General features: G+C 39.2%; 1 protein-coding gene across 1 annotated transcript in view; it reads left to right on the forward strand.

The window, feature by feature from the left end:
• Positions 1–21,930, forward strand: part of LOC102962699 (muscular LMNA interacting protein) — a 213,548-nt gene that overhangs the window by 102,101 nt on the left and 89,517 nt on the right. The window contains exons 2-3 of the mRNA XM_042987606.1: positions 9,620–9,775; positions 13,511–13,903. Coding sequence (XP_042843540.1) covers positions 9,620–9,775; positions 13,511–13,903 — 549 coding nt within the window. The remainder of the gene's footprint in view (positions 1–9,619; positions 9,776–13,510; positions 13,904–21,930) is intronic.

Genomic DNA, 21,930 nt, shown 5'->3' on the forward strand with positions numbered 1-21,930 from the left:
TGTGTGGCCTTTAGGGTTTATATTATTTCACCTTCATCCTCGCCAGAACCCTGTGAGATAAGTACTCTTCTTATCCACATTTCACAGGTGAAAGGACTGCCTTTGAGAGGTCCCCCTGGGTCCCATAGCCAGTGAATGACTGACTCTAGGATTTCATCCTTTATGAATAGACTTGCTGCTTACTGCTGTTCTGATAGGTGCCTTCATTCAAGCTTTTATCTCTGCTTTGAAGTAACTGTTATTCTATCCCACATTCCTAAGCCCCCACTCCCCAATGCTTCTAAGTGTGGCCCCAATGCCACTTTATCCTTGAATTAGTCCATGTGGCTGTGATCTCCCCTCCCTCCAAAAGTTTCTCCAAGTCTCTGCTACTCAAAGTGTCATGAACAAGCAGTGAAACATCAACTGGGAGCTTGTTAGAAATAGAGAATCTGGGGCCCATCCCTGATGTCCTCAAGCTCTCTAGGTGGTTTATGTGTAAAGCTTGAGAACTCCAATATGGAACTTCTCTTCTCTTCTCTTCTCTTCTCTTCTCTTCTCTTCTCTTCTCTTCTCTTCTCTTCTCTTCTCTTCTCTTCTCTTCTCTTCCCTCCCCTCCCTCCCCTCCCTTTCCCTTCCCTTCCCATCCCATCCCTTCCCTTCCCTTCTCCTCTCTTCTGTTCTTTTTTGCTTTGTATTTCTATTATTTGTATATCTGTTTTATATTCTTAATTGGACTGTAAGCTCTTTGAGGGCAGGAGAGTGTTATGTTTTCTTTTGAGTATCCATAATTATACTTGGCATAGAGGAACACATAAATTTGTTTAGTGACATAACAGCACTTTTATTCGGAAATTTAGATAACTTTCTAGGTCAAAAAGTTCTATGTTATTTGGAAGAATTTTTGCCAGTGTGCTAGTAGAATCACTTTTGGCAATTACCTTACTTGTAATGTTTCCAAAAATTCAGGCTTTTTTGTTTGTTTTGTGTTTTTTAGAACCTTTTTTGAATGTTTGTTTTTGAGGGAAAGAGCCCACAATCAAGTGGGGGAAGGGCAGAGAAAGAGGGAGACAGAGGGTCTAAAGCAGGCTCCAAGCTCTCAGAGCAGAGCCTGATGCATGGTTCAAACTCACAAACTATGAGACCATGTGCCCTTTCAGACTTTTGATAAGGTTAAAAATTAAGAGATATAATCCAGATCTCAAAAATAAAATCTTCATTGCTTTCCATAGCCTTTGGTCTATAATCAGCCCTTGGGCCACACCACCTTTCATTGCCAAAGCACAAACGTAGGTTTGTGCTTTCATTGCCAAATCCAAACAGATTTGGAGAAAAATCAATACATAAAAAATATAGAACTACTGAAATCTGAAGACTCCAATCAGTTTTGTGTGTGAAGTTTTGCCTGCAGTCAGGACACTCAGCATCTTCCAGGAACCTTGGAATGGAATTTTTTCCCCACAAATATTTGATTCCAAGTTTTATTCTAGAGCTGATTTGATTAATAGCAGAACTTCAGTCACTACAGATGCTCCCGCTGCTTGCATTTACATGCCCACGGCCGATCATATTATTGATTTTTTTGAAATGATCACTGTGTGTTGTGTCGTTCTTTATTTAGACACAGTGTTTGCATGTATTTGTGTCTCTAAATGTTCTCAGTGCATGTGACCACCTGGTTCCTGAGATTGGCAGATGCTTGGGCCCTTCAATCAGCTTCTCGTCGCGGCACAATCTGGCTTCTCTCTTCTTTTTGCAGAATATGTAATTGGAATACTTGCGTGACAAGAAAAGAGGGCAAACACATATAGGTGGCATTTTTTTTTTTTTTTTTAATTTCTACTGGCTCCATTTCAGCAGTCGGTATGACCTCTCATGAAGTGCCAAATCTAAAAATTGTCTAAACATAAATCTACTCTTGGGAGCTGACAGGATTCTTCAATTCAGGGAGGATTCCACTTTACCTCTTTTTAGAATTTTTTTTCCCTGTGTGAGTGTGTGTTGTTTTAGTGAGAGGCTCCCTTCCCACACCTCAGTCATCGGTTTGCTCACTCCCTTGTGTGATGAATCAATGCTTCCAGAACAGGGGCTTCCGAGGGACTGCGAGAACAATTACTTCCAAATGAACTCGTGCGTCTTAGCAGGGAGCATTCAGACCACACCCCAGGTAAAAGGAAGTCTTTCCTTAATGTTTTCAGCAACTTTTAAAGGCTGTGCACTTCGTTGTTTGCTGCAAGAGGGCTTGAGGGAGAGCTGCCTGGGTATAGATAAATTTGACTGTATGTCAAAATGAAATGTTATCTACAGTTCGTGGAAGGGGCCAGCAGATAAAAGCGAACTGCTCACTGGCCAACCAAAAAAATGCTCAGGACTGCCCTTGGCATAGTGTTGAAGCTGACACCCAGGGATGCCTCTGCTCAACAGGAGGCTGGTGGACATCTGTGAGTGTGGGTGTTGACATGGGAAGGAAGAGAACTTTTAGGGAAATAGTAGACAGGAAGGCATTGCAGCCTGAAACTGAGCAACGGAGCACTTAACCTGCGTGGTGTGGGAAAACACAATTTCTTAAGTTCCTATTCGCCTGTCCGGGGAGAAGGGGACAGTCTCAAGAGATGTCGAGTGCTTGAAACCATTTTTAGGGCGAGAGTTTAATCCGTCTGGGTCTAATTCTATTATTAAGGTAGTTTCCCAAGAACAAGAACTAAGATGCGTTTTTAAATGGCATTGGCAACTGAAAGTGTTAACTGGCATTTAACAAGTGCAGTGGTATTAACGTGCATCTGTTTCTGCTTTGTGTGGAAAATGATTTTTCATCACCATAGCGATTCATTTCTGGGCTCCCCTGGAACTTGGCCACCGTGTACAGGAAACAGAAAAAAAATTTTTTTTCTTCTTTTCTGAACCGGGGATTCAGCAGTCTATCAACTAACACGTGGCTCTACATCTAAATGTTACATAGTATAATTTCACATCCTTTTCCAACCTAAATTCTGTACAAAAAAAAATTTGTACATCATTGGTTAGATAAGAGGATGCTAGGTAATAGCGATGAAAAGAGCCCCATGCTAACACTGTACTCCCAGCTTAAAAGCAGATACCGAACCATTGCCCTTTTTGTGGTTGTGCTTCTGAGGATTTGTGTGCAGACGGGAATTTATCCCTGATCTTTTTCTCCAACAGTAACCTTGGAAGATGAATACGTCTTTAGCCCTATTAGATTTTCCCTTTTATGTTATTCTTGAATGACATCATGTATTGGTTCAACTAAAATTAAAAAAAAAAAAAAGTTGTTCTCCTATACCGGGAAAGACATTTTATGTAGGATATGGCTGTGTCTGTAGGAAAATATGGCAATAAAATAGAAAGGAATAATTTTATTTTGCTGTTGCTTTCATTGTCAACGTGTGGTTATGCTTAGAAATTCATTTGAGGGCATTGTATTAAAAGCACACCTTATGCACTGAAACGTTAGTGTTCACTCATACTTTGTTTCCATTTTATTCACTAAAATTATAGCTATTACCCTTTAAAAAGTCTATAATTTATGGGGTATCAACAGTAGAGATCTATTTGTATTTTGGAGATTTAAGTGGGATTGCATTGTACAAATTGTACAAGGCTGGAGAAATGAATTTTCGTCATTGTGTGTGTTTTAGAAGGCAAAATCACTTACTGTTAGTAATGGTTGTATGTATTTCATACTCATGGGGCACTTAATACTGAACCCTTTCATACTTTGGTATTTCAATTTCATGGGGATAGAACATAAGACAGACTTGTAGTCATCATGTGGGGAGATGATGGGCCTATAGAACCTGGGGATAAGTTCACAGTTTCACTTCTTTTTTGACTCCTAAAGCACTGTCTTTATTTCCTACCCACATGAAATTCTGCGATGAATTATCTGAACTACCTCTAATGATTTTGTTGCTAAAACCGCTATCTATCATGATATTTATGAGATTAGTCATGTAAAGAAGCCTTCCTAGAAAATAATATATCTAGTAAGTGTGTCATATTGTTGTTGCTGATAAGACTAATGGGCTTCCCAAATCTCACAAGGGATCTAATGTTCCTCACTACAGAGGAGAGCATTGATTTATTATTTTCAGATGATTAGTTGCAACCTGGCAATTTTGACATGATTGCAATGAGGGAATAATGACAACTATCTTTAAAGGCATAAAAGAAGGTTAAAGAGTGAGAGATGGTTCAGAAATGTTTGTCTGTGTGTTTTATATTCCCTAAAGAATTGTTTTTAGAAGGCATGGCTGTTTTAGTATTTTTAGTTATCAGAAAGCTGTACCCTATAATAAACTGGCCTACGGTTAGTTCATTAGACATATAACGTGGGTGAAATCTCCTGTAAGGATATCCACTTCTCTTTCTTTGATTACATACTCACAAAGAAAATACCTATTAATAATCTAGTGTGTCAGATAGCCTGATCCAGGTACCTCCTGACCCCAGGCTCACTGAGTGCCATCATGCTCTCAGTCTCTCTGTCCAGTCCAGTCTTGTCATCCATGGTGGCTTTCATTTTCACCAGAATGACTTTGTCAACCTTCTTGTCTCACAGTTACTTGAGCTTCCCAATCTCAGTGCCTTTTCTGTTTTTTTTTTCTTCTGAGATACTCAGTCTCAAGGTCAAAGCCTTAGACCACATAATCGTCCAGAATTACCATACATCTAAATCTTAAACTCTCACATACCATACTCTAACCCCAAGTCATTCTCCCCAACACTCACCATGTTATCAAATCTGGTCTCTGAGTGTCAGAGACCACTGGTCCCCTGAATCTGAGGGTTCCTCTTCTGTACCTCTCCAAACTTCACTCTATGGTGTTCGCTTGCTCTACTCTCACTAGAACCCTCAATTTCCTCACGCTCACAACATCCTTTTGCCAAAACTGCTTCTGAACACCAGCTCTGTAAGTGCTACCATTGTTTTTTCCTGTTCCTGTGAGGGGTAGTTTGACACATCCCTGGAGAAGATATCAAATGTCCAAGCAAATTGCTTCACTACTACGGGCCCTCGGCATATTCTGTCTCTCCTTTTGTTTATAGTCAGGCATCTTTCCTATTGCTGTCCATGACATTCTAGTCTTTTCTGTTTTCCTTAAAATCCCCTGTCAATTTTTCTAGTTCTTCCTTAGCTGCTTGATAACTTAGAGTTCCAACTCTGGAGGCTTCAACCTTGGACCTCTTCTTTTCCTATTTGTGCTTACTACCTTGGTGATCTCTTCTGGTATTGTGGTTTTAAATACCATGTACAAGTTAACAATCCTAATAATTTTATCTTTAGCACAGACTTTCCTTTAAACTTGACTTCCATACCCACAATTCCTGTATTGGCATATTACATGGATCTGTATTTGGCATATTACATTTGATCTTTATTCTCAGACTAGCTTCACCTGTTGTTTTCCCCATTTTAGTGAATAAAATCTCATTTCTTGTGGTTATTCAGGTCAAAAATTTTGTACATGTCTTGATTCTTATCTATCTTTTATATCCCACATCTAATTTTTAAGATAATTCTAAGTTTTCCTTTGAAATCTAGCCAGAACCAAGGTACCTAGGAGGCTCAGTCGGTTGAACATCTGACTTTGGCTTAGGTCATGATCTCACAATTCCTGAGTTTGAGCCCCAGGTGGACTTGTTGCTGATAGCACAGATCCCACTTCAGATCTTCTGTCCCTCTCTCTCTCTGTGCCTGCCCCACTCATGCTCTCTCAAAAATAAATAAAACGTTACAAAAAATTAAAAAAAACTAAAATATAGTCAGACTCTTAACATTTCTTATTGTGATTACTGCAACAACCCAAGTTCAACCTACCATTTTCTCTCCCATGGGTTACTGCCATAGCCTTATAGCCAGTCTTCATAGCTTCTGCCTATTGAAAGTAATATATATTTTACATATTTATTTTGTTTACTTCTTTCTCCACAAGAATGTAAACTCTATTAGTGTGCTTACCATTACATCGCCAACACCTAGAGTGATGTCTTAGCATTTAGTAGACATTTAATAAGACCTTGTTGAAAAATTGAAAGTAAGTAGAAGGCATAATACTCAAGTGAGGGTTGATTTTAGTAGGATCATAGTGGCAGGACTGAAGGCCACTCGAAAGACAAGGATGTGGGTGGGTGAGTAGATGTAGTGATGGGGACCTTGGAAATTCTTGTCTGACTGCTCTAGTTATCTCAGTGAAATAAGAAACCAAGTCATCGGGTCAGAGTTAGACCATGGAAGAAGATATTGAGGGTGTGAAAAAAGGAGAGGGTGTGAGTTTTCTAGGCAAGTGGGAGAGTGAATGGACTATAGAACTATAATATGTTTATAGAGCAACATTGAAGGGCCTGCTTGAGGCTCAGAGTCATAAATTTGAAGTGAAACTGGTAAGCACAGTTGTGTGATTTCTTCCAATTACATACCTTTGTGGTGAAGGGGTAGATTAGGTAGCAGATTAGATTTAGTGAGGACTGTGATTTGTCCAAATGGGAAGGATGATGTGAGAGAGGGAAGGGCACTTGAGGAGTATGCATGGGGTAAACGCAGTCACTGAGGCTGGCTAAAATAAAAAAAGAAGTATGGGAAAACATAATGTTGGAGGGATCAGTAGATTTTCCTTCTGGTGGGGTCTGAGAAATGTTGCAGCTGGTGTATGAGAGGGAGGTGTGGAAAGAAAAGAAGTGGAGATCAGAGAATGGAAAATGTGACGTTACAGAGGGCTGGTGGCTATTGGTTGAGGCTAGGGATTGAGGGGCAAGAAGGAGCAGAGGCCAGGTCAACACAATATGAGGAAAATTACCCATGGGCTGTGATACTGGGTATTAAGCAAAGCATAGTGTTAAAGGGAGTGGAATTGCGCCACGAACTAAATCTTCAAAGAAAGAAGAGCTTGCTTAATTTGGGTGTGGGCAGATGACAGTGAAGATGAGAGGTCATGAGTGGTATAGACTCTTGACATGAGATTCACATCTGGAAGTTTCTAGGTAGGAGGAAAGAAGAATGGTCTGGAAGTAGTAAAGGGGAGTGAGGAGGACACTCTTGTACTTCCAGGTCCAGTGTGAGGGAAAATAGCAACCATTGAACAAGCTTCTTAGAGACAGAGCCCTTCAGAGGAAGCAGTGGTTTGATTAGAGTGAGGATTGAGAAGAGCTTAAGGACATGGGAGATTGTATGATGGCTGACTGAATTTCAGAATGTGTGTGGTAGAAATACTTCATGAATTGGGATGGGGCACAGATGGGAAAAGAATGAGGGGGTGTGCATAGCACACAGGAATTGTGGGATGACTCCAGCCTGGGTTCCTCATAGGGGCTGACATGGATGGGGTTAAAGGGAAGGCCACAATGAAGCCTGAGAGGTCCAAGGCACAGAAAGTAGGCACAGTTTAAAGGGAGAGGAAAGTGAGGGTCCTGCCGGGGTGTATCATATTTCTTGTGACAGAGGCATGGAGGTAGCCGAGGGGCAGTGTTACTCTGATTAGATGAGGTTGATTTTACCATCAGTGTTGATTATGCCACCTTTCTGCTTCCACCACTGCACCACATTCGTGAGATTTTCTGTATCTTCATTCATTTTCTCTGGACTCAAAGGAGGCCATGTTCCTTCTCCCATTCTCTTAACATATTTTGCCTGCTTCCTCCAGGATCTTGTTTTGCTTTCCTTCTCTTCTGGCTCCTTTTCCAAGTCTACAGACATGTTCAGGTCCACCCTATTACATGCCAGCAGAGGCACCTCTTTGACTCTTCTTCCCTCACTAACTCCTCTCAACCTCCCTCTTTACTCTTTATCCAGATTTCTAGAAAGAGAAATTTACAGCTGCATCTTCTCTTTTTCCCTTTCATTTAGTCCTCAATCTATTGCTCTTGGTTTTCTGTGCTTGTCACTAGTCACATGTCTTTTAAAACCAGAGTTATTGGGGGCACCTAGGTGGGTGTGCGTCTGACTTCGGCTTGGGTCATGATCTTGCAGTTCATGAGTTCAAGCCCCTCATTGGGCTCTCTGCTGTCAGCACAGACCCACTTCAGATCCTCTGCCCCTCCACTGCTTGCACTCTCTCAAAAATAAATAAAATGTGGAACAAAAACCCAGAGTTATCTATCTAAAATTCTAATGTGACTACTTCATTTCCCAATCTACGGTGCTGTAATTGTTCTTTGTTGTCAATCAGACAGAATCCAAGTTTGATATGTACCCCCCACTGCTGCTGCCCTTCCATGATTTCAGTCATCTGGTTTTCTTAGCCTGGGATATCCTTATCTTCCTCTTCCCTGGGACCAAATTTCAGGTGTTGCCTTTTACAGAGCTTCCTAGATTGGGTAGGCAGGCACCGCTCAACACTTTTCCCTTAGTGGTTTGTGCATCCCCTTTTCTCTTCTTGTGTGTGGTCTACTGACTATTTCTTATTCATTATGGCATCCCTAGCTCCTTGAGTTCCTGCCACACAACAAATAGTAAACACAATCATTCTGGTGCAGCCACTCTGGGGAACAATATAGAGGTTCCTCAGAAAACTAAAGATAGAACTACCCTACAATCCAGCAATTGCACTATTAGATATTTACCCAAAGGATACAAAAATACAGATTTGAAGGGATACATGCACCCTAATGTTACAGCAGCATTATCAACAATAGCCAAATTATGGAGAAAGCCCAAATGTCCATTGACTGATGAATTGATAAAGAAAATGTGACACACACACACACACACACACACACACACACACACAGTGGAATATTACTCAGCCATCTAAAAGAATGAAATCTTGCCATTTGCAATGACATGGATGGAACTAGAATGTATTATGCTAAGCAAAATAAGTCAATCAGAGAAAGACAAATACCATACAATTTCACTCATATGTGGATATTAAGAAACAACTGAAGGTTGATGGAGGGGAAGTGGTGGGGAGATGGGCTAGATGGGTGATGGGTACTAAGGAGGGCATTTGTGATGAGCACTGGGTGTTGTCTGTAAATGATGAATCCCTGAAAACTACTTCTAAAACCAATATAGTACTGTATGTTAACTAAAATTTAAATAAATTAAAAAAATAAACACAATGATTCTTGAATTATTAAAGCATGAATGAAAGAGAAAGTATGTCCTCAAGGAGAGACATTGGTGTTCTAATCGCTAAAAAAGCATTCTTTCAATTTTAAATCCAGTTTTTAGTATTCTCATTAGTGATACATGTTGGAAGTTTCTTGCATGGTTGTGATTATGAGTCAAATTGAAACCGTCAACCCGGGGTTAAATGAATAAAAATCAATTTTGAAACAGACTAGATGCTGTGTTTGTGATGATCCTACTGAGGTAGAAGTGCCCTATAATATTCCAAAAGACCACCTAGCCAATCTACTGTTTTGTTGCCATCCCCCTACAACAGAATCTTTCTGGGGTTGTACTGCTTTCTCTGATAAATGGAATCATAAAAAAAAGGGGGGGATCTGATCCACTGTGACTGTTTTTATAGCTGGTTTTTTTTTTGGCAACCATACACATGACCACAGGACAATAGGCAATTTATCAAAATAACTGAGATAAATATCATGGGGTATAGAAAACAAAGTCAAGATAAAGCTTTGACAGGACTGAAGGTCTAATTTATTACATGTCTCATAGGTCTCTTCTGGTGATTCTGAAGCCAAACCTCTGATCTTCACTTTTGTCCCCACTGTCAGAAGACTACCAACCCACTCTAAGTTGGCTGACACCTCTAAATTCCTTGTTAAAATTCCTGAGGAACCAAGTGATAAGAATCCAGAAACTGTAAATAGGGTAGGATTACTTTTATTCTTTTTTTTTATATTAAGCAACTTTATATTAAACATTCAATTGTCCATAATAATGACTTGGAAATTTGTATGAATGTTTATTTCCTTTGCATAAAGTGAGATGTCTGTGAAATGTAAGGTTGACTAAAAATATAAGTGTGTAATAGAAACTGAAACATTATCATACCCCTGCTTCTCTCTAATACACTATTCTCAACTCATGAGTTGACACCCTGTTCTTTGCTATTCACATGACACATTCTGCCTCCTGGCATTTTCCCTTCTCCCAAACATGTCTTAAAATAATAAAAACAAAATTTCCCAAGAAGTTTGAATTTATCTTGATAGAAAATACAAAATAAAATGGTGAGACATTATTGTTTTACATGCAATAAATCAGCAAAATTTAAAAAGTGTCATATCCAGTACTGGGACAGTTGTGAAGGTATTGGCATGCTCATGCTTTGCAGCTAGCTCTATGAATTTATACAACTTTGGTGGAAAGCCCTTATCCATAGTTTTAAAACTGTCATAATTTTCAATAACTAACTCTTAGAAATGTAGTTAGCCTGGTGGCCTGGCTAGTTAGCCTGTAGTTAGCCTATAGTTAGCCTGACCTGTAGTTAGCCTGGGTGGCTCAATTGCTTGAGCATCTGGCTCTTGGTTTCGGCTCAGGTCATGATCTCACAGTTTATGAGCTTGATCCCTTCATTGGGTTCTGAGCTGACAGTGCAAAGCCTGGTTGGGATTCTCTCTCTTCCTCTCTCTCTCTGCCCATCCCTGGCTTGCTCTCTCTCTCTCTCTCTCTCTCTCTCTCAAAAAGTAAATAAATAAACATAAAAAAAAGAAATATATTTTAAGGAAATAGTACAAAGGCAGAAAAATGTCATTTAGGAAAACAATTAGGGAAAAATAAAAATAGTCTAATAGCTAATAATCAGAAAAAAATTAAGAATATGATAATAAATTACTTTTACAAGGTTATAATTATAGTGATTATGTAATTCCATGGAAAGTATTAACTTTATAATAGTAAGCAACAACATAGGTTATAAAATTGTATTTATACACTGATTATGCTTATCCAAAATGAGACCAAAACTTGAAATAAAATTAAAACAGACAAAAACACCCTGATAATGACTTGTGTTAGCACAATGACAGTTTGGCTAAAAAACCCTTTCTCTTTAAAAAATATATTTAAGGGGTGCCTGGGTGGCTCAGTTGGTTAAGTGTTCAACTCTTGATCTCACCTCAGGTCTTGATCTCAGGGTCCTGATTTCAAGCCCTGTGTTGGGCTCCATGATGGGTGTGGAACCTACTTAAAAAAATGTATTTTAATACTGTCTTACTATGAATAAAATGTGACTGGGGGATTTTGTGGTGTTCTTGATTCACTAAAAAGGGGCAAAATAATCTGATTCACCTTGGGTGTATGAAAACACCTTATCTAGAAAGCTATAAATATATCTGTGATCCTGAGATTTTTCAATGCTACTGCCTTATTTCAAAGACCATTAAGGCCACATTATTTCATGGAGATCCTACACACGACAATTGGAATGTCCAGGAAATTTCTCTCTAAGAGTTCTCAAATATGTACACACACACACACATAGTTATGGGATCCTTTGTTATAGGTGCTATGAGCATATGAGATGACTGTGGACATATATATTAATCTTGGTTGCAAACTTCCAGAGCTTCCTGAGACATTGATATTTATTTGCTGATTGCACTGAAATGCACACAACTATATCTTTAGAATATTCAAGATTTTTCTTCCTATTTTTTAAATAGTTCAATATTATAATAGGGCAGGCTAAATAACCCCTTGATAATTTATATATTCAACCACTGTTTACTGAACTCATTATGTGTTTGGTGTAGTGGATTCTGAATTAATAAAGTCAACTCCTGTAACTCATTATTGGGAAAGCATACAATAAACAAAGTGAAAAGCATATAATGAAATCTCAGATAATGATAAAGCTGTATAAAAGTACATCAAACTAAAGGAATAGAGAATGATGGACTATGGGGAAGGGAATTATTTTAGATCACTAATAAGGTTTTCAAAGACTAGTTCAATTTTTGCCATCTTTTTAGTTATTGTTACTTTTTATAATAAGCAATCTGTCTCTGAATCCTTAATTTTCTTAAAAGTTTATTTATTGTGATAAAGAGAGAGAACGAACAGGGGAGGAGCAGAGAGAGAGAGGGAGAGAGAATCTCAAGCAGGCTCTGCACTGTCAGCATGGAGCCCACCTTGGGGCTCAATCCCACAAACCGTGAGATCATGACCTGAGCTGACAATCAAGAGTCAGATGCTTAACTGTCTGAGCCACCCAGGCGCTCCTGAATCCTTTTACATTTAATTTAAACTTCTTTCTAATTTGGGTTTTTATTATTGTATAGCATTATAATTTAATATATGAAATGACCATTGTCAGAGAAATCCTAATCAGAAGCAATTTATGTTTATCTTGACTAAATTATCATCAGCTGAGAAATGTACAGTGGGTATATAAAATCACCTTTTTAGTTATATATAATCAGTAGTTTGACTTCTATTTTTACACATATGATATATATGCATATAATAGCACGTTAAGTTTACTACCACAGTTGAAATTTCATTTATTTTAGTTTATTTAGTGTCTTCTTTATTATTTTTTATTCTGCAGTAATTTTAGACCTAAAGAAATGTTGCAAAGAAAAGGATAGTGACCACAGCATGGTTATCAAAGCCAAGAAAATAAACGTTGGGTCTTTTAAATACAATCTTAATGTACAGTACAGCTATCATTTTAAAAAAGATGCTTGATAGTTTGATAAAGCTATCGTACTTTGGTCTTGTAAACCCTCTCTGTACTCATAAAAAAATTGGATGGGAAAAGATTAGAATTACAAAATAAAACAGTGGTGAAAAATACTTTGTACTAAAAATACTTTTTTTTCCTGGTGTCTGATTCTTGAGTTCCTCCCAATTAGTTTAGATTGTTTTGTTTGAATACCTACACATTGTGTTCTAGTTTTATTTTTCCTCTCAGACTTTCAGAGAGATTTGTACTATTTCAGGAACTTTCAGTGGGGTTTCCTTTCTCTCTGACTTATACAGGTTTTGCCTGACCATTAACTAAACACTTGACCAACGCCCATTTGTTTCATGAATGCCTTCATGGGAAACATTGCTATCTCTATTTCTTTTTAAGAAATTATATCATGATTTATTTTAAAGCAGGTTTACTTGATATTGATTCTGAGCTTGAAGTTGTTTGGGCTTGGACTAGGACAGACAACCGGGCTAGTAAAAGTAAGCCATTAACTTCAGGGGTGCCTGGGTGGCTCAGTTGATTAAGTGTCAACTTAATCGACTTCAGCTTGGGTCATGATCTCATGGTTTGTGGCTCAAGCTCCGCACTGGGCTCTGTGCTGACAACTCAGAGCCTGGAATCTCCTTCAGATTCTGTATCTACCTCTCGGCCCCTCCTGAGTTTGTGCTCTGTCTCTGTCTCTCTCTCTCAAAAATAAAAATAAACATTAAATTTTTTTTTTGAAAAAAAGTAAGCCATTAATTTCAATCCAGTCTCTCCTAAGTCAACCTGATTTTTAAATATATTCCTAAAAATTCTAGTCTTTGGAAATCATAAGCAGGTTAAACTTTTAAGAGTAGAGGCAAAACAGAAGCCAGTGTCAAACCAATGTCAATGCTTTTATGTCTCTACATTAATTACAGTCTGATTCCAATGAGTACTTGACCTTGAATGCTGGGAGCCAACGGGAGAGAGACCAAGGAACATTGATTTATCCTTCAGAGGTCAGTGAAAATATTTCACAAGGAAGGGGACTCAAAGCAAACGAACTTCAAGGAATGCAGCAAAGTGACCTCTTTAAAGCTGAATATGTCTTTGTTGTGGACTCGGAAGGGGAAGATGAATCTACCAGTGGAAAAGGTGAACAAGGCCCCCCTGGAGGGATGGGCACCACAGCTTCTCGGCCCAAGTCTCTAGCAATTTCCTCCACTCTGGCCTCTGATGTGGTACGTCCCAAAACACGGGGGACAGACCTCCAGGCCCCATCACATCCTGAAATGTCTCATGGGATTGCCCCTCCACAAAAGCATGGGCAGGTAGGTTTTTCTTCTTGTCATAGAATAAAAGAAAATGTTTACGTACTCTTTATCCTAGGCTGTCTGCAAAGGCCTTCCTGTTTGAAGCAAATAAAACTCTCAAAGAGAAAAGATACTAAAAAACCAAAATCCCAAGATCATAAATCATCAGAGTAAATATAGATAATTAATTCATAAGACAAAAAAGATTATATAATTGTACTGCGAATTGGCTGAAGAGAAAATGTAAAATATTCAGCTGGAGTGGATCTGGGGGAATGTTATCTCTTACTTTTGAATAATTCTTGGAAGAGGTTGATACTGGGACTTTCTTAGGAGACAGAGCTGGGTTAGCTGGCTGCATCCAAAAGCATACTTCAGATAGGAGAAAGATCCTGTGGGAAGACATCAATTGAATATCAGATGTAGACACATTACTTTTAAACTGCTGAAAGAGTAGTAAAAGGACAGGCTAGGAAATAAGAGTGTGTAAGAAAAAAGAAATCTCACCTGTGTGTCTTATGGAGAGAATCTGTTGTAGTCCTGGAACCCACCAGTGCAGGGCTTGCCTCAGCGAAATGGGGAGAAGATTCCACCCCAAAACTTAGCAGCAAAATTGAAGAGTTCCTTTAAGATGGAGAACCTATTTAAGACCCATTTCTGTGACAGGCATGAAAGAAAGGAGGTGGATAGAGAGGGATTTTGAAGGGAAAAATATGAAAGATTTGCCATTGGCTGGCTAATTGTCATAATGAAATTATAAAATGGTTTTGACAAGGCCTAAGTAGAATGTCAGGAATGCAAAGGCTGGCTTTGGGAGTGGATAGTGGATGCAAAGTTCTCTTTTGTAAAGCAGGAGTCAGTATCATGATGTCCTATTTAGGATCTGTTAGACAAGGCACTTGCAAGCATCTCAAAGTAGTTGGGAGAACATTTTTATTGGTGAGTTGGCCCTTTGGGGCTGATAGGACCTATGCATAATTGTAGAGTAGGCATCTTATTTGGGTGTCACCCTATCTTCATTTCTGCAGCTTTCACTGACTTCCTGATGCTTAATTTATGTCACTTTTAAGTATCCAGTATCCTTAGGCTACTCTTTCGTGGTAGAAGACTCTCAGTAGGGTACCCCCATCTTGGTCTACTGGACTAAAACATTTATTTCCTCTCAAAATTTATTCTCAATGATTGGAAATGTTCTAATTATATAATTAAACATATTCTCAGTAAGCAGTGTTAGGCTTAAACATTTCTTTCTTGCCTCAGGAAAGATGATGGAATCACCAAGTTGTAGACATGGGGGCTCTCATAGTCAGGGGAGGGTAATTTTATCTGGCCCCTGTGAAGAAGAACATAAGGGCATGATGATAAAAAATAGAAGAAAACAAAGAAAATACTCTTAATGAAGCAATTTTTGGATTTTTGATTCACTCCTTCCCCCAATTGTTAGATTTTTTCCCCCTGAGTTGGTCATTTAACTTGTTTTTATGTGATCAAATATATATAAGTCAAACTAGAGACTGGATACATACCTTGGGATCTTTTTTCCAAAATATATTATTTTGCAGTAGGTTATAGTTCATGATATCAAAGCTCCTAATGAAAAGGCAAAGTTCAACCTAATTCACCAGTAGTGGCTGAAAATTACGGTTACCACTAATGGAGGAATAGTAGACCTTGGAAAGTTTGGGAATAGCCATTGTTCCTGTTTCCATTTCCTATAATTATCCATTTGAGTGATGAATAGTAGAACATCATCAAATAAAAATAAGATGAAATAAGGTAACTGTTACCCACAAATGTTTACATCATTTACAATGATCCAGGCACCAAAGAAGGCATTCAGTATTTTAATGTAGTCAGTAGTAGGAACAACAACTCTAAAGAATATCCTGATTGGATTACTTCATGCCAACAACGTCAATTTTTCAATCAGAAATGTAGTCATTTAAGTGAATTAACTGGTAAAAATGAACCCATGTATAGAACTGTCTACAAATTAGCACTATTAGCAACAATTTATTAAGCTATCCTAAAAAATGCCTTCAGTTCCTGGTTTGGCTTTTGCCTTTTCAAGAAACTAGCTTAGATGTCATTTTCTGTTCACATCTTGTACTTCTCTTCCTCGGTTCTTCTGAACTATCACAAGAGTACACACTTCGTAGCTTTCCATCCCTGAGCCCCTGATTCCTCTTTGTAAAGCTTATTTCTTCCCCAGACCCATCTCCGTTTTGGCCTGGGCTACTTAACACTAAGCTCAGCAGAAGGAGCACCTCTTCCACTTTCCATATATATTTTTAGCCTTTTTAGAAAATCTCTATTATAACTCCTTTTCGCTGTGTTGTAATGACACATTATTTTTTCTTCCTCAGTAGGCAGAGAACAACTTAAGTCAAGCTCTATCTCATTTATTTCTGTGTTTCCAGCACTTACTACAGTGTCTTTCACATAGGTGAGGTTCAGTAAGGTGTGTAAAAGGAATAAATATTTAAGTATTCACAGCTTTGGAGTCCTTGCACAGATATTGACCCCTTCATGAAGTCAGCTTTGGTTCTCTGAGTCAGAATAAACTCTCCCTCAATATGATTCTGATAGCTTTTTCTTTTTGTCTTTTTTTCTTTTGGTACATCTTTTATAACAATTATCTTATTTCAGCATGTATTATAACTATTTAGGTGCATACCTTATCTCCCCTAGCAGATTGTAAAGTCTTTAGAGGTAAAAGTCCATGTTAAATCCATTTTTATTAAACATGTTGTTCCCTATAGTGATTATTATATTATCATGAATATAGTGAATATAAATATTGGGTTGAATATATTTATATCCCAAATACTTTCACTGAAGTGGCATGTTTAAATAAAAGCACATTATGTTAAAAAAAATCACTAGACAATTAAAAACTTTAAAGTGTAGGTCAAAAGTAAAAATGCTGTATAAAATAAGCAATTGAATTAAAATCCTCTCAAATAAAATTCAGAAAGAAAGAGTAATATTTTTGAGTGTTGACATCTTGAATGATGATATAAAAGTCTAAGAATCGTCTTACCTAGGGATAGTATTAAGAGTTAACAGAGAAGTGAATATACACATAACAAACAGTGGTTTGGCTGAAAGACATATGATAAAGCCTGTAGCTGAGGCAAACAGTGGGAATTAAAAAAAGAACTTACAGGGTAAGCATTTTTCATTGACATATATGGGAAAAATCAAGGATGAACGAAATTTATAATCAGGGAAATTGGATGAATGCTGATATCATTAGTTAAGGGAAATGTAATAGGTCTTGGGAAGGGATAGCAAGAGATAAGACATCTGATGCAGAGTTTGTGATGCCTTGGTGGCACAGCATGATTCCCTAGGAAGGAGCTGGAAGTATGAATCTGGAAAACAGAAGAGGAATGCGGGACTGGAGATTTTGCTGTATAAATTGATGAGGGTGGAGGTATTTACTCATGGAAAGAATGTAGAACAAAAAGACATAAGATACAAACCAGGAAAGGGGCGCCTGGGTGGTTCAGTCAGTTGAGCGCCCGACTCTTGCTTTCAGCTCAGGTCATGATCCTGGGGTTGTGGGATTGAGGCCTGCATTGGGCTTTGCTCTGAGCCTGGAGCCTGCTTCATATTCTCTCTCTCTCTCTCTCTCTCTCTCTCTCTCTCTCTCTCTGCCCCTTTTTCCCACTTGTGCTCTCTCTCTCTCTAAAACAAACAAGATACAAACCAGGAAAGAGCAAAATGTGAAGGGTCTATGAAAGACTAGAAGCCAATGACAGGGACTGAGGTGACAAAGGAAGTTGCAGAAAGGGGTTTCATGCAATGAAAGCTGGAGGGATGTTGAACAAAAAGAATAGCCTATAAACAACATCAAATAAATTAAAAAAATAAAATATTATAAATAATGCATGAGGAAAAATAAAATACAAAACAAGGTCAGATAAAGTAGGACCCTCAAAGCCTATTAAATCTGGGAATCAGAAGGTCATTTGGTGACCTTAAGGAGAGCAGTATGAGGGGGGTGATAGGGACAGAAATGCAGCTAAGATAGGGATAGATGGTAAGGAAAGGAGACCATGTACTGGAGAGATGGTATGGGAAGGCAGGAATGACAGAGGCATCATACTGGCCATGCTCCTCTGGACAGTCACTTGGAATCTTAAACCTTAGTTTCCTCATTCGTAAAATGGGGTCATGATATCAACCTCCTTTGTGAAGATTAAATGAGATAATATATGTAATGTGCCTAGAACAGTGCCTGGCTCGTGGTATGTTCTCCACAGGTGATTTACTATATTTAAGAAGTTTGAGAGGGGCCCCTGGATGACGCAGTCAGTTAAGTATTCGACTTCTGCTCAGGTCATGACCTAGCAGGCAGGTTCATGAGTTCAAGCCCCATGTCAGGCTCTCTGCTGTCAGCACAGAGCCTGCTTCTGATCCTCTGTCCCCCTCTCTCTCTGCCCCTCTCTCACTTGCACTCTCTCTCCGTCTCTCTCAAAAGAAATAAAAAATAAAGAATTTGAGATGGCAGCGTGTTTGGGGGTGCAGGGTAAGGAACTTGTAAGGAGGCAGAGGTTTTATATTGGTTCAACTGTAGTTTGGGCATAAGAACAAAGGAGAAGACATGGAAAATGAGGTAAAAAAACTGGCTGAGGTTAAATAAAGGATGTTCTTACATAAAAGTGTGGGAAATTAGGACACTGGCATGCATATTTATTAAGTACCTAGATTTTATGGATCCATGGAAAAGAGATTACAACAAATTATTTGGCTAGGGCATTAGACATAGAAGCTTTCCTTATGCCCCCAGGCTTTAATCTGCTCTGTGCTGGCAGAACCCTTGAGATCCCCCAGTGGTAGCAGGTTGTTTCCTCTGGATGAGATCAATTGTGCCATTAGCCTAAGGGGCAGAGAAAGCACATTAATGGAAAATCAAGTTGCTTTGACGATTCCAGCAGAAAGTTGATGGCTCCTATTAACAGGAGTGTCTCCTGACTTGTTGATGTCAGAATTCAATTTTTTTCCTTGTTGGTGAAATAAAGACTGAACCGGATGTCAGAGTCCCTGTTCTCCCCTTCCTCTGCTCATCTTCACTAATCAGAGTCTAGAGCAGAGCAGCATGGGTGGCTCAGTCGGTTAAGCTCCTGACTTTGGTTCAGGTCATGATCTCACAGTTCATGAGTTTGAACCCCCATTGGGTCCAGTGCTGATAGCTTGGAGGCTGGACCCTGCCTTGGATTCTGTGTCTCCCTCTCTCTCTACCCCTCACCTGCTCACACGCTGTCTCTCTCTCATTCTCTCTCAAAATTAAATAAACATTAAAAAAATAATAAAAAAAGAACAAGGAGGGACAGTCACTGATGAGGCTTTCTTCAAAGAAAGGTGATGAGACTCTAGGTCCTAGCAGTCTGTCATTCTGTTCTTATATCCACTAGACACTTTGTTTCTTCATTCCTGCATGAAGGTAATATGCCAGGTACAGGAGAGTAAGGGAATTAATTGTAAAAGACAGGACCTGCCTTCAGGGGATTTGAAAAAGATGCACCTGAAAACAATGACAATGAAAAGGAACACGTTCTAGGAACAAGGGGAGATTCAGGGGGAGGATGCCTAGATCAGCCCGCACCATCAGGAAGGTTCACACTGTAGAAGCCCAATGTGAATGATGAATACAAGTTTTCTTGGCAGATACCTAGGGCCTGGACATTTCAGATAGTGCGAACAACCAGGGAAGTGCCAACTTATAAGAAGCGGGTAGAAGAAGACAAGGACTCTGGAAAGGACTCATCAGAAGACAGGAGATAAAGTAGGAGACAGTGATGAAATAAAAGCCACAGATAAAACAGCTTTAAAAAGGAGAGAGAGATAGGAGGTCAGATTCTATAGAGAACTCAGAAACGATAAGGCATTTGTTTTGCCCTAGTGCCTCTTGGGCATAGAAAAAAAAAAAATCACTGTAGACATTGGTGATAACAGTTCCTGTGGAAGAGTAGGGGATAAAAACTCTTTAGAGGTCATTGGGAAGTGTGTTAGTTTTCTATTGCTGCATAACAGATGACCGTAAATTTATTGGCTTTAATAAAATACTATTTATTGTCTCAAGGCTTCCGTAGTCAGAAGTCTGTGCACAGCTGAACCTGTTCCTTGCTCAGGGCCTCCTGAGTTTGAAGTTAAGGGATCAGGCCGCCCTCTCATGTGGAGGCCCTGCAAGGGAAGGATCTGCTCCTCAACTCCCTCTTGTTATTGGCAGAATTCTTTTCCTAGAGGCTGTAGAACTCATGGGAACTTACTTCTTAAAGCTGACAATGAGAAAGCAAATCTCTGACACTGTAATCTCTAAACTTTTGACCCTCTTTTAAAGAGTTCATTTGGGCGCATCTGTGAAGCGTCTGACTCTTGGTTTCAACACAGGTCGTGATCTTATGGTTTCCCGAGTTCGAGTCCCACCATTGGACTTCATGCTGACAGTGCGGAGCCTGCTTGGGCTTCTCTGTCTCCCCCTCTGCTTCTGCCCCTCTCCCACTTAAGCTGCCTCTGTCTCTCTCAAAATAAATTAATAAACTTAAAAAATTAAAGAGCTCACTTAATGAGGTCATGCTTACACAGGATAATCTGTCGGTTAACTTAAAGCCAGCTGACCAGGGACTTTAATTACATCTGAAAAATGCCTTCACCTTTGCCACATTCTATTAGAAGCAAGTCATGGATTCTGCTCCTTTGAAAAGAGGCAGGGATAATAAAAGGGTGGGGCTCGTTAGGAAGTCTCTTTAAGGTGTGTTGGGTGAAGTAAGGAAATCAATACAGTGACTGTATGGTACAGGTGTCAGAAGAAAACAACATGGGTCTGAAATGAAGGGATATGCAGGATCCACAAAACTCTTGGTGCACGTGTGTGCACATGTTTTTATCAGTTAGCATTTGCTGCATAACAAACTAAGCAAAATGTAGTGTTTTCAAACAGCTAACATTTATTTGGCTCAAATATCTACAGGTCAGAAGTTTGGCTGTGTTCAGGTGGGTGGTTCTGCGTATCTGTGATAGGGTCAGCTAATCTTTGCTGTGGTTCACTTGTCTGCAATTGGCTGCTCGGTCAGCTGGTAGCTGGTTAGCTGAGATGTGGTTTTGTATCCTCCGGTAGACCAGCCTGGGCGCATTCACGTCATGGAGATGTTCTGTCCTCAGCAAGCCACTAAGCTCCAAGGCATTTGTGTCTTTCAAGCCATTGCTTCTTGTGTCACATTTGCTAATGTCCCACTGGCCAAAACAAGTCTTAAGGCCAGTTGAGATGGAGGCGGGTGGGAAAGGAGGACTTTGCCTTTTTTATGAAAAGAGTAGAGAATCTGGGGCATTTTTATAATCTACCGCATAATATTTATTACTATGTTTTTAAAGTTTGGAAGCATTCTGCTTTATATTTATGAGACAAATGAGACAGCTAATAAAAAGGAAAAAGGATGGCTACGTAGCACAAGGGGCATAACTGATGAAAAAAGATTCCAAAGAAGGCAAGAGCTGCTGTGATTCAGAGTACACAGGGAAAATTTACCTTTTAAACAATTGAAAAGTCAACATTTTCCCTTAGAAGGAAGGAGAATGAATAAGAATAGGTGTAGAAAACAATAGATTTTCCTGTTAATCTCAGTTTTCCTTGGAGAAAGTGAATCTAGGTCATCTATTGAGTACAAGAGGAGTGGTGAGAACAGGGTTTATGGAGAGTGTTAACTTTTGGAAGACCTGTTGTTCAGGGCAGGATGGGAAGCTGAGGACAAAACAAAAGAAAACAACAACAACAACAACAACAACAACAACAAAATACTGAGAGGCACAGGGCCCAGTTGAGACTGTAAGACCTTAACTTTATGATGACAATCTAAAGTGCCTTCTAGCTCATATGTGAGAGAAAGATGCCTTCCTCTGCACAGGTTCAGGGAATTCAGTTCCACTCTAGGCTGATATCTGCATAAGGGACAAGTTCCTAGGTCAAGTGCAGTGGCCCTGCCAATCAAAAGGGCTGTGTTATTTTTTATTTCTTTTTTTCTCCATTGTTTTTTTTTTTT

This window comes from Panthera tigris, chromosome B2, assembly GCF_018350195.1.
Source record: "Panthera tigris isolate Pti1 chromosome B2, P.tigris_Pti1_mat1.1, whole genome shotgun sequence".
NCBI lineage: Eukaryota > Metazoa > Chordata > Mammalia > Carnivora > Felidae > Panthera > Panthera tigris.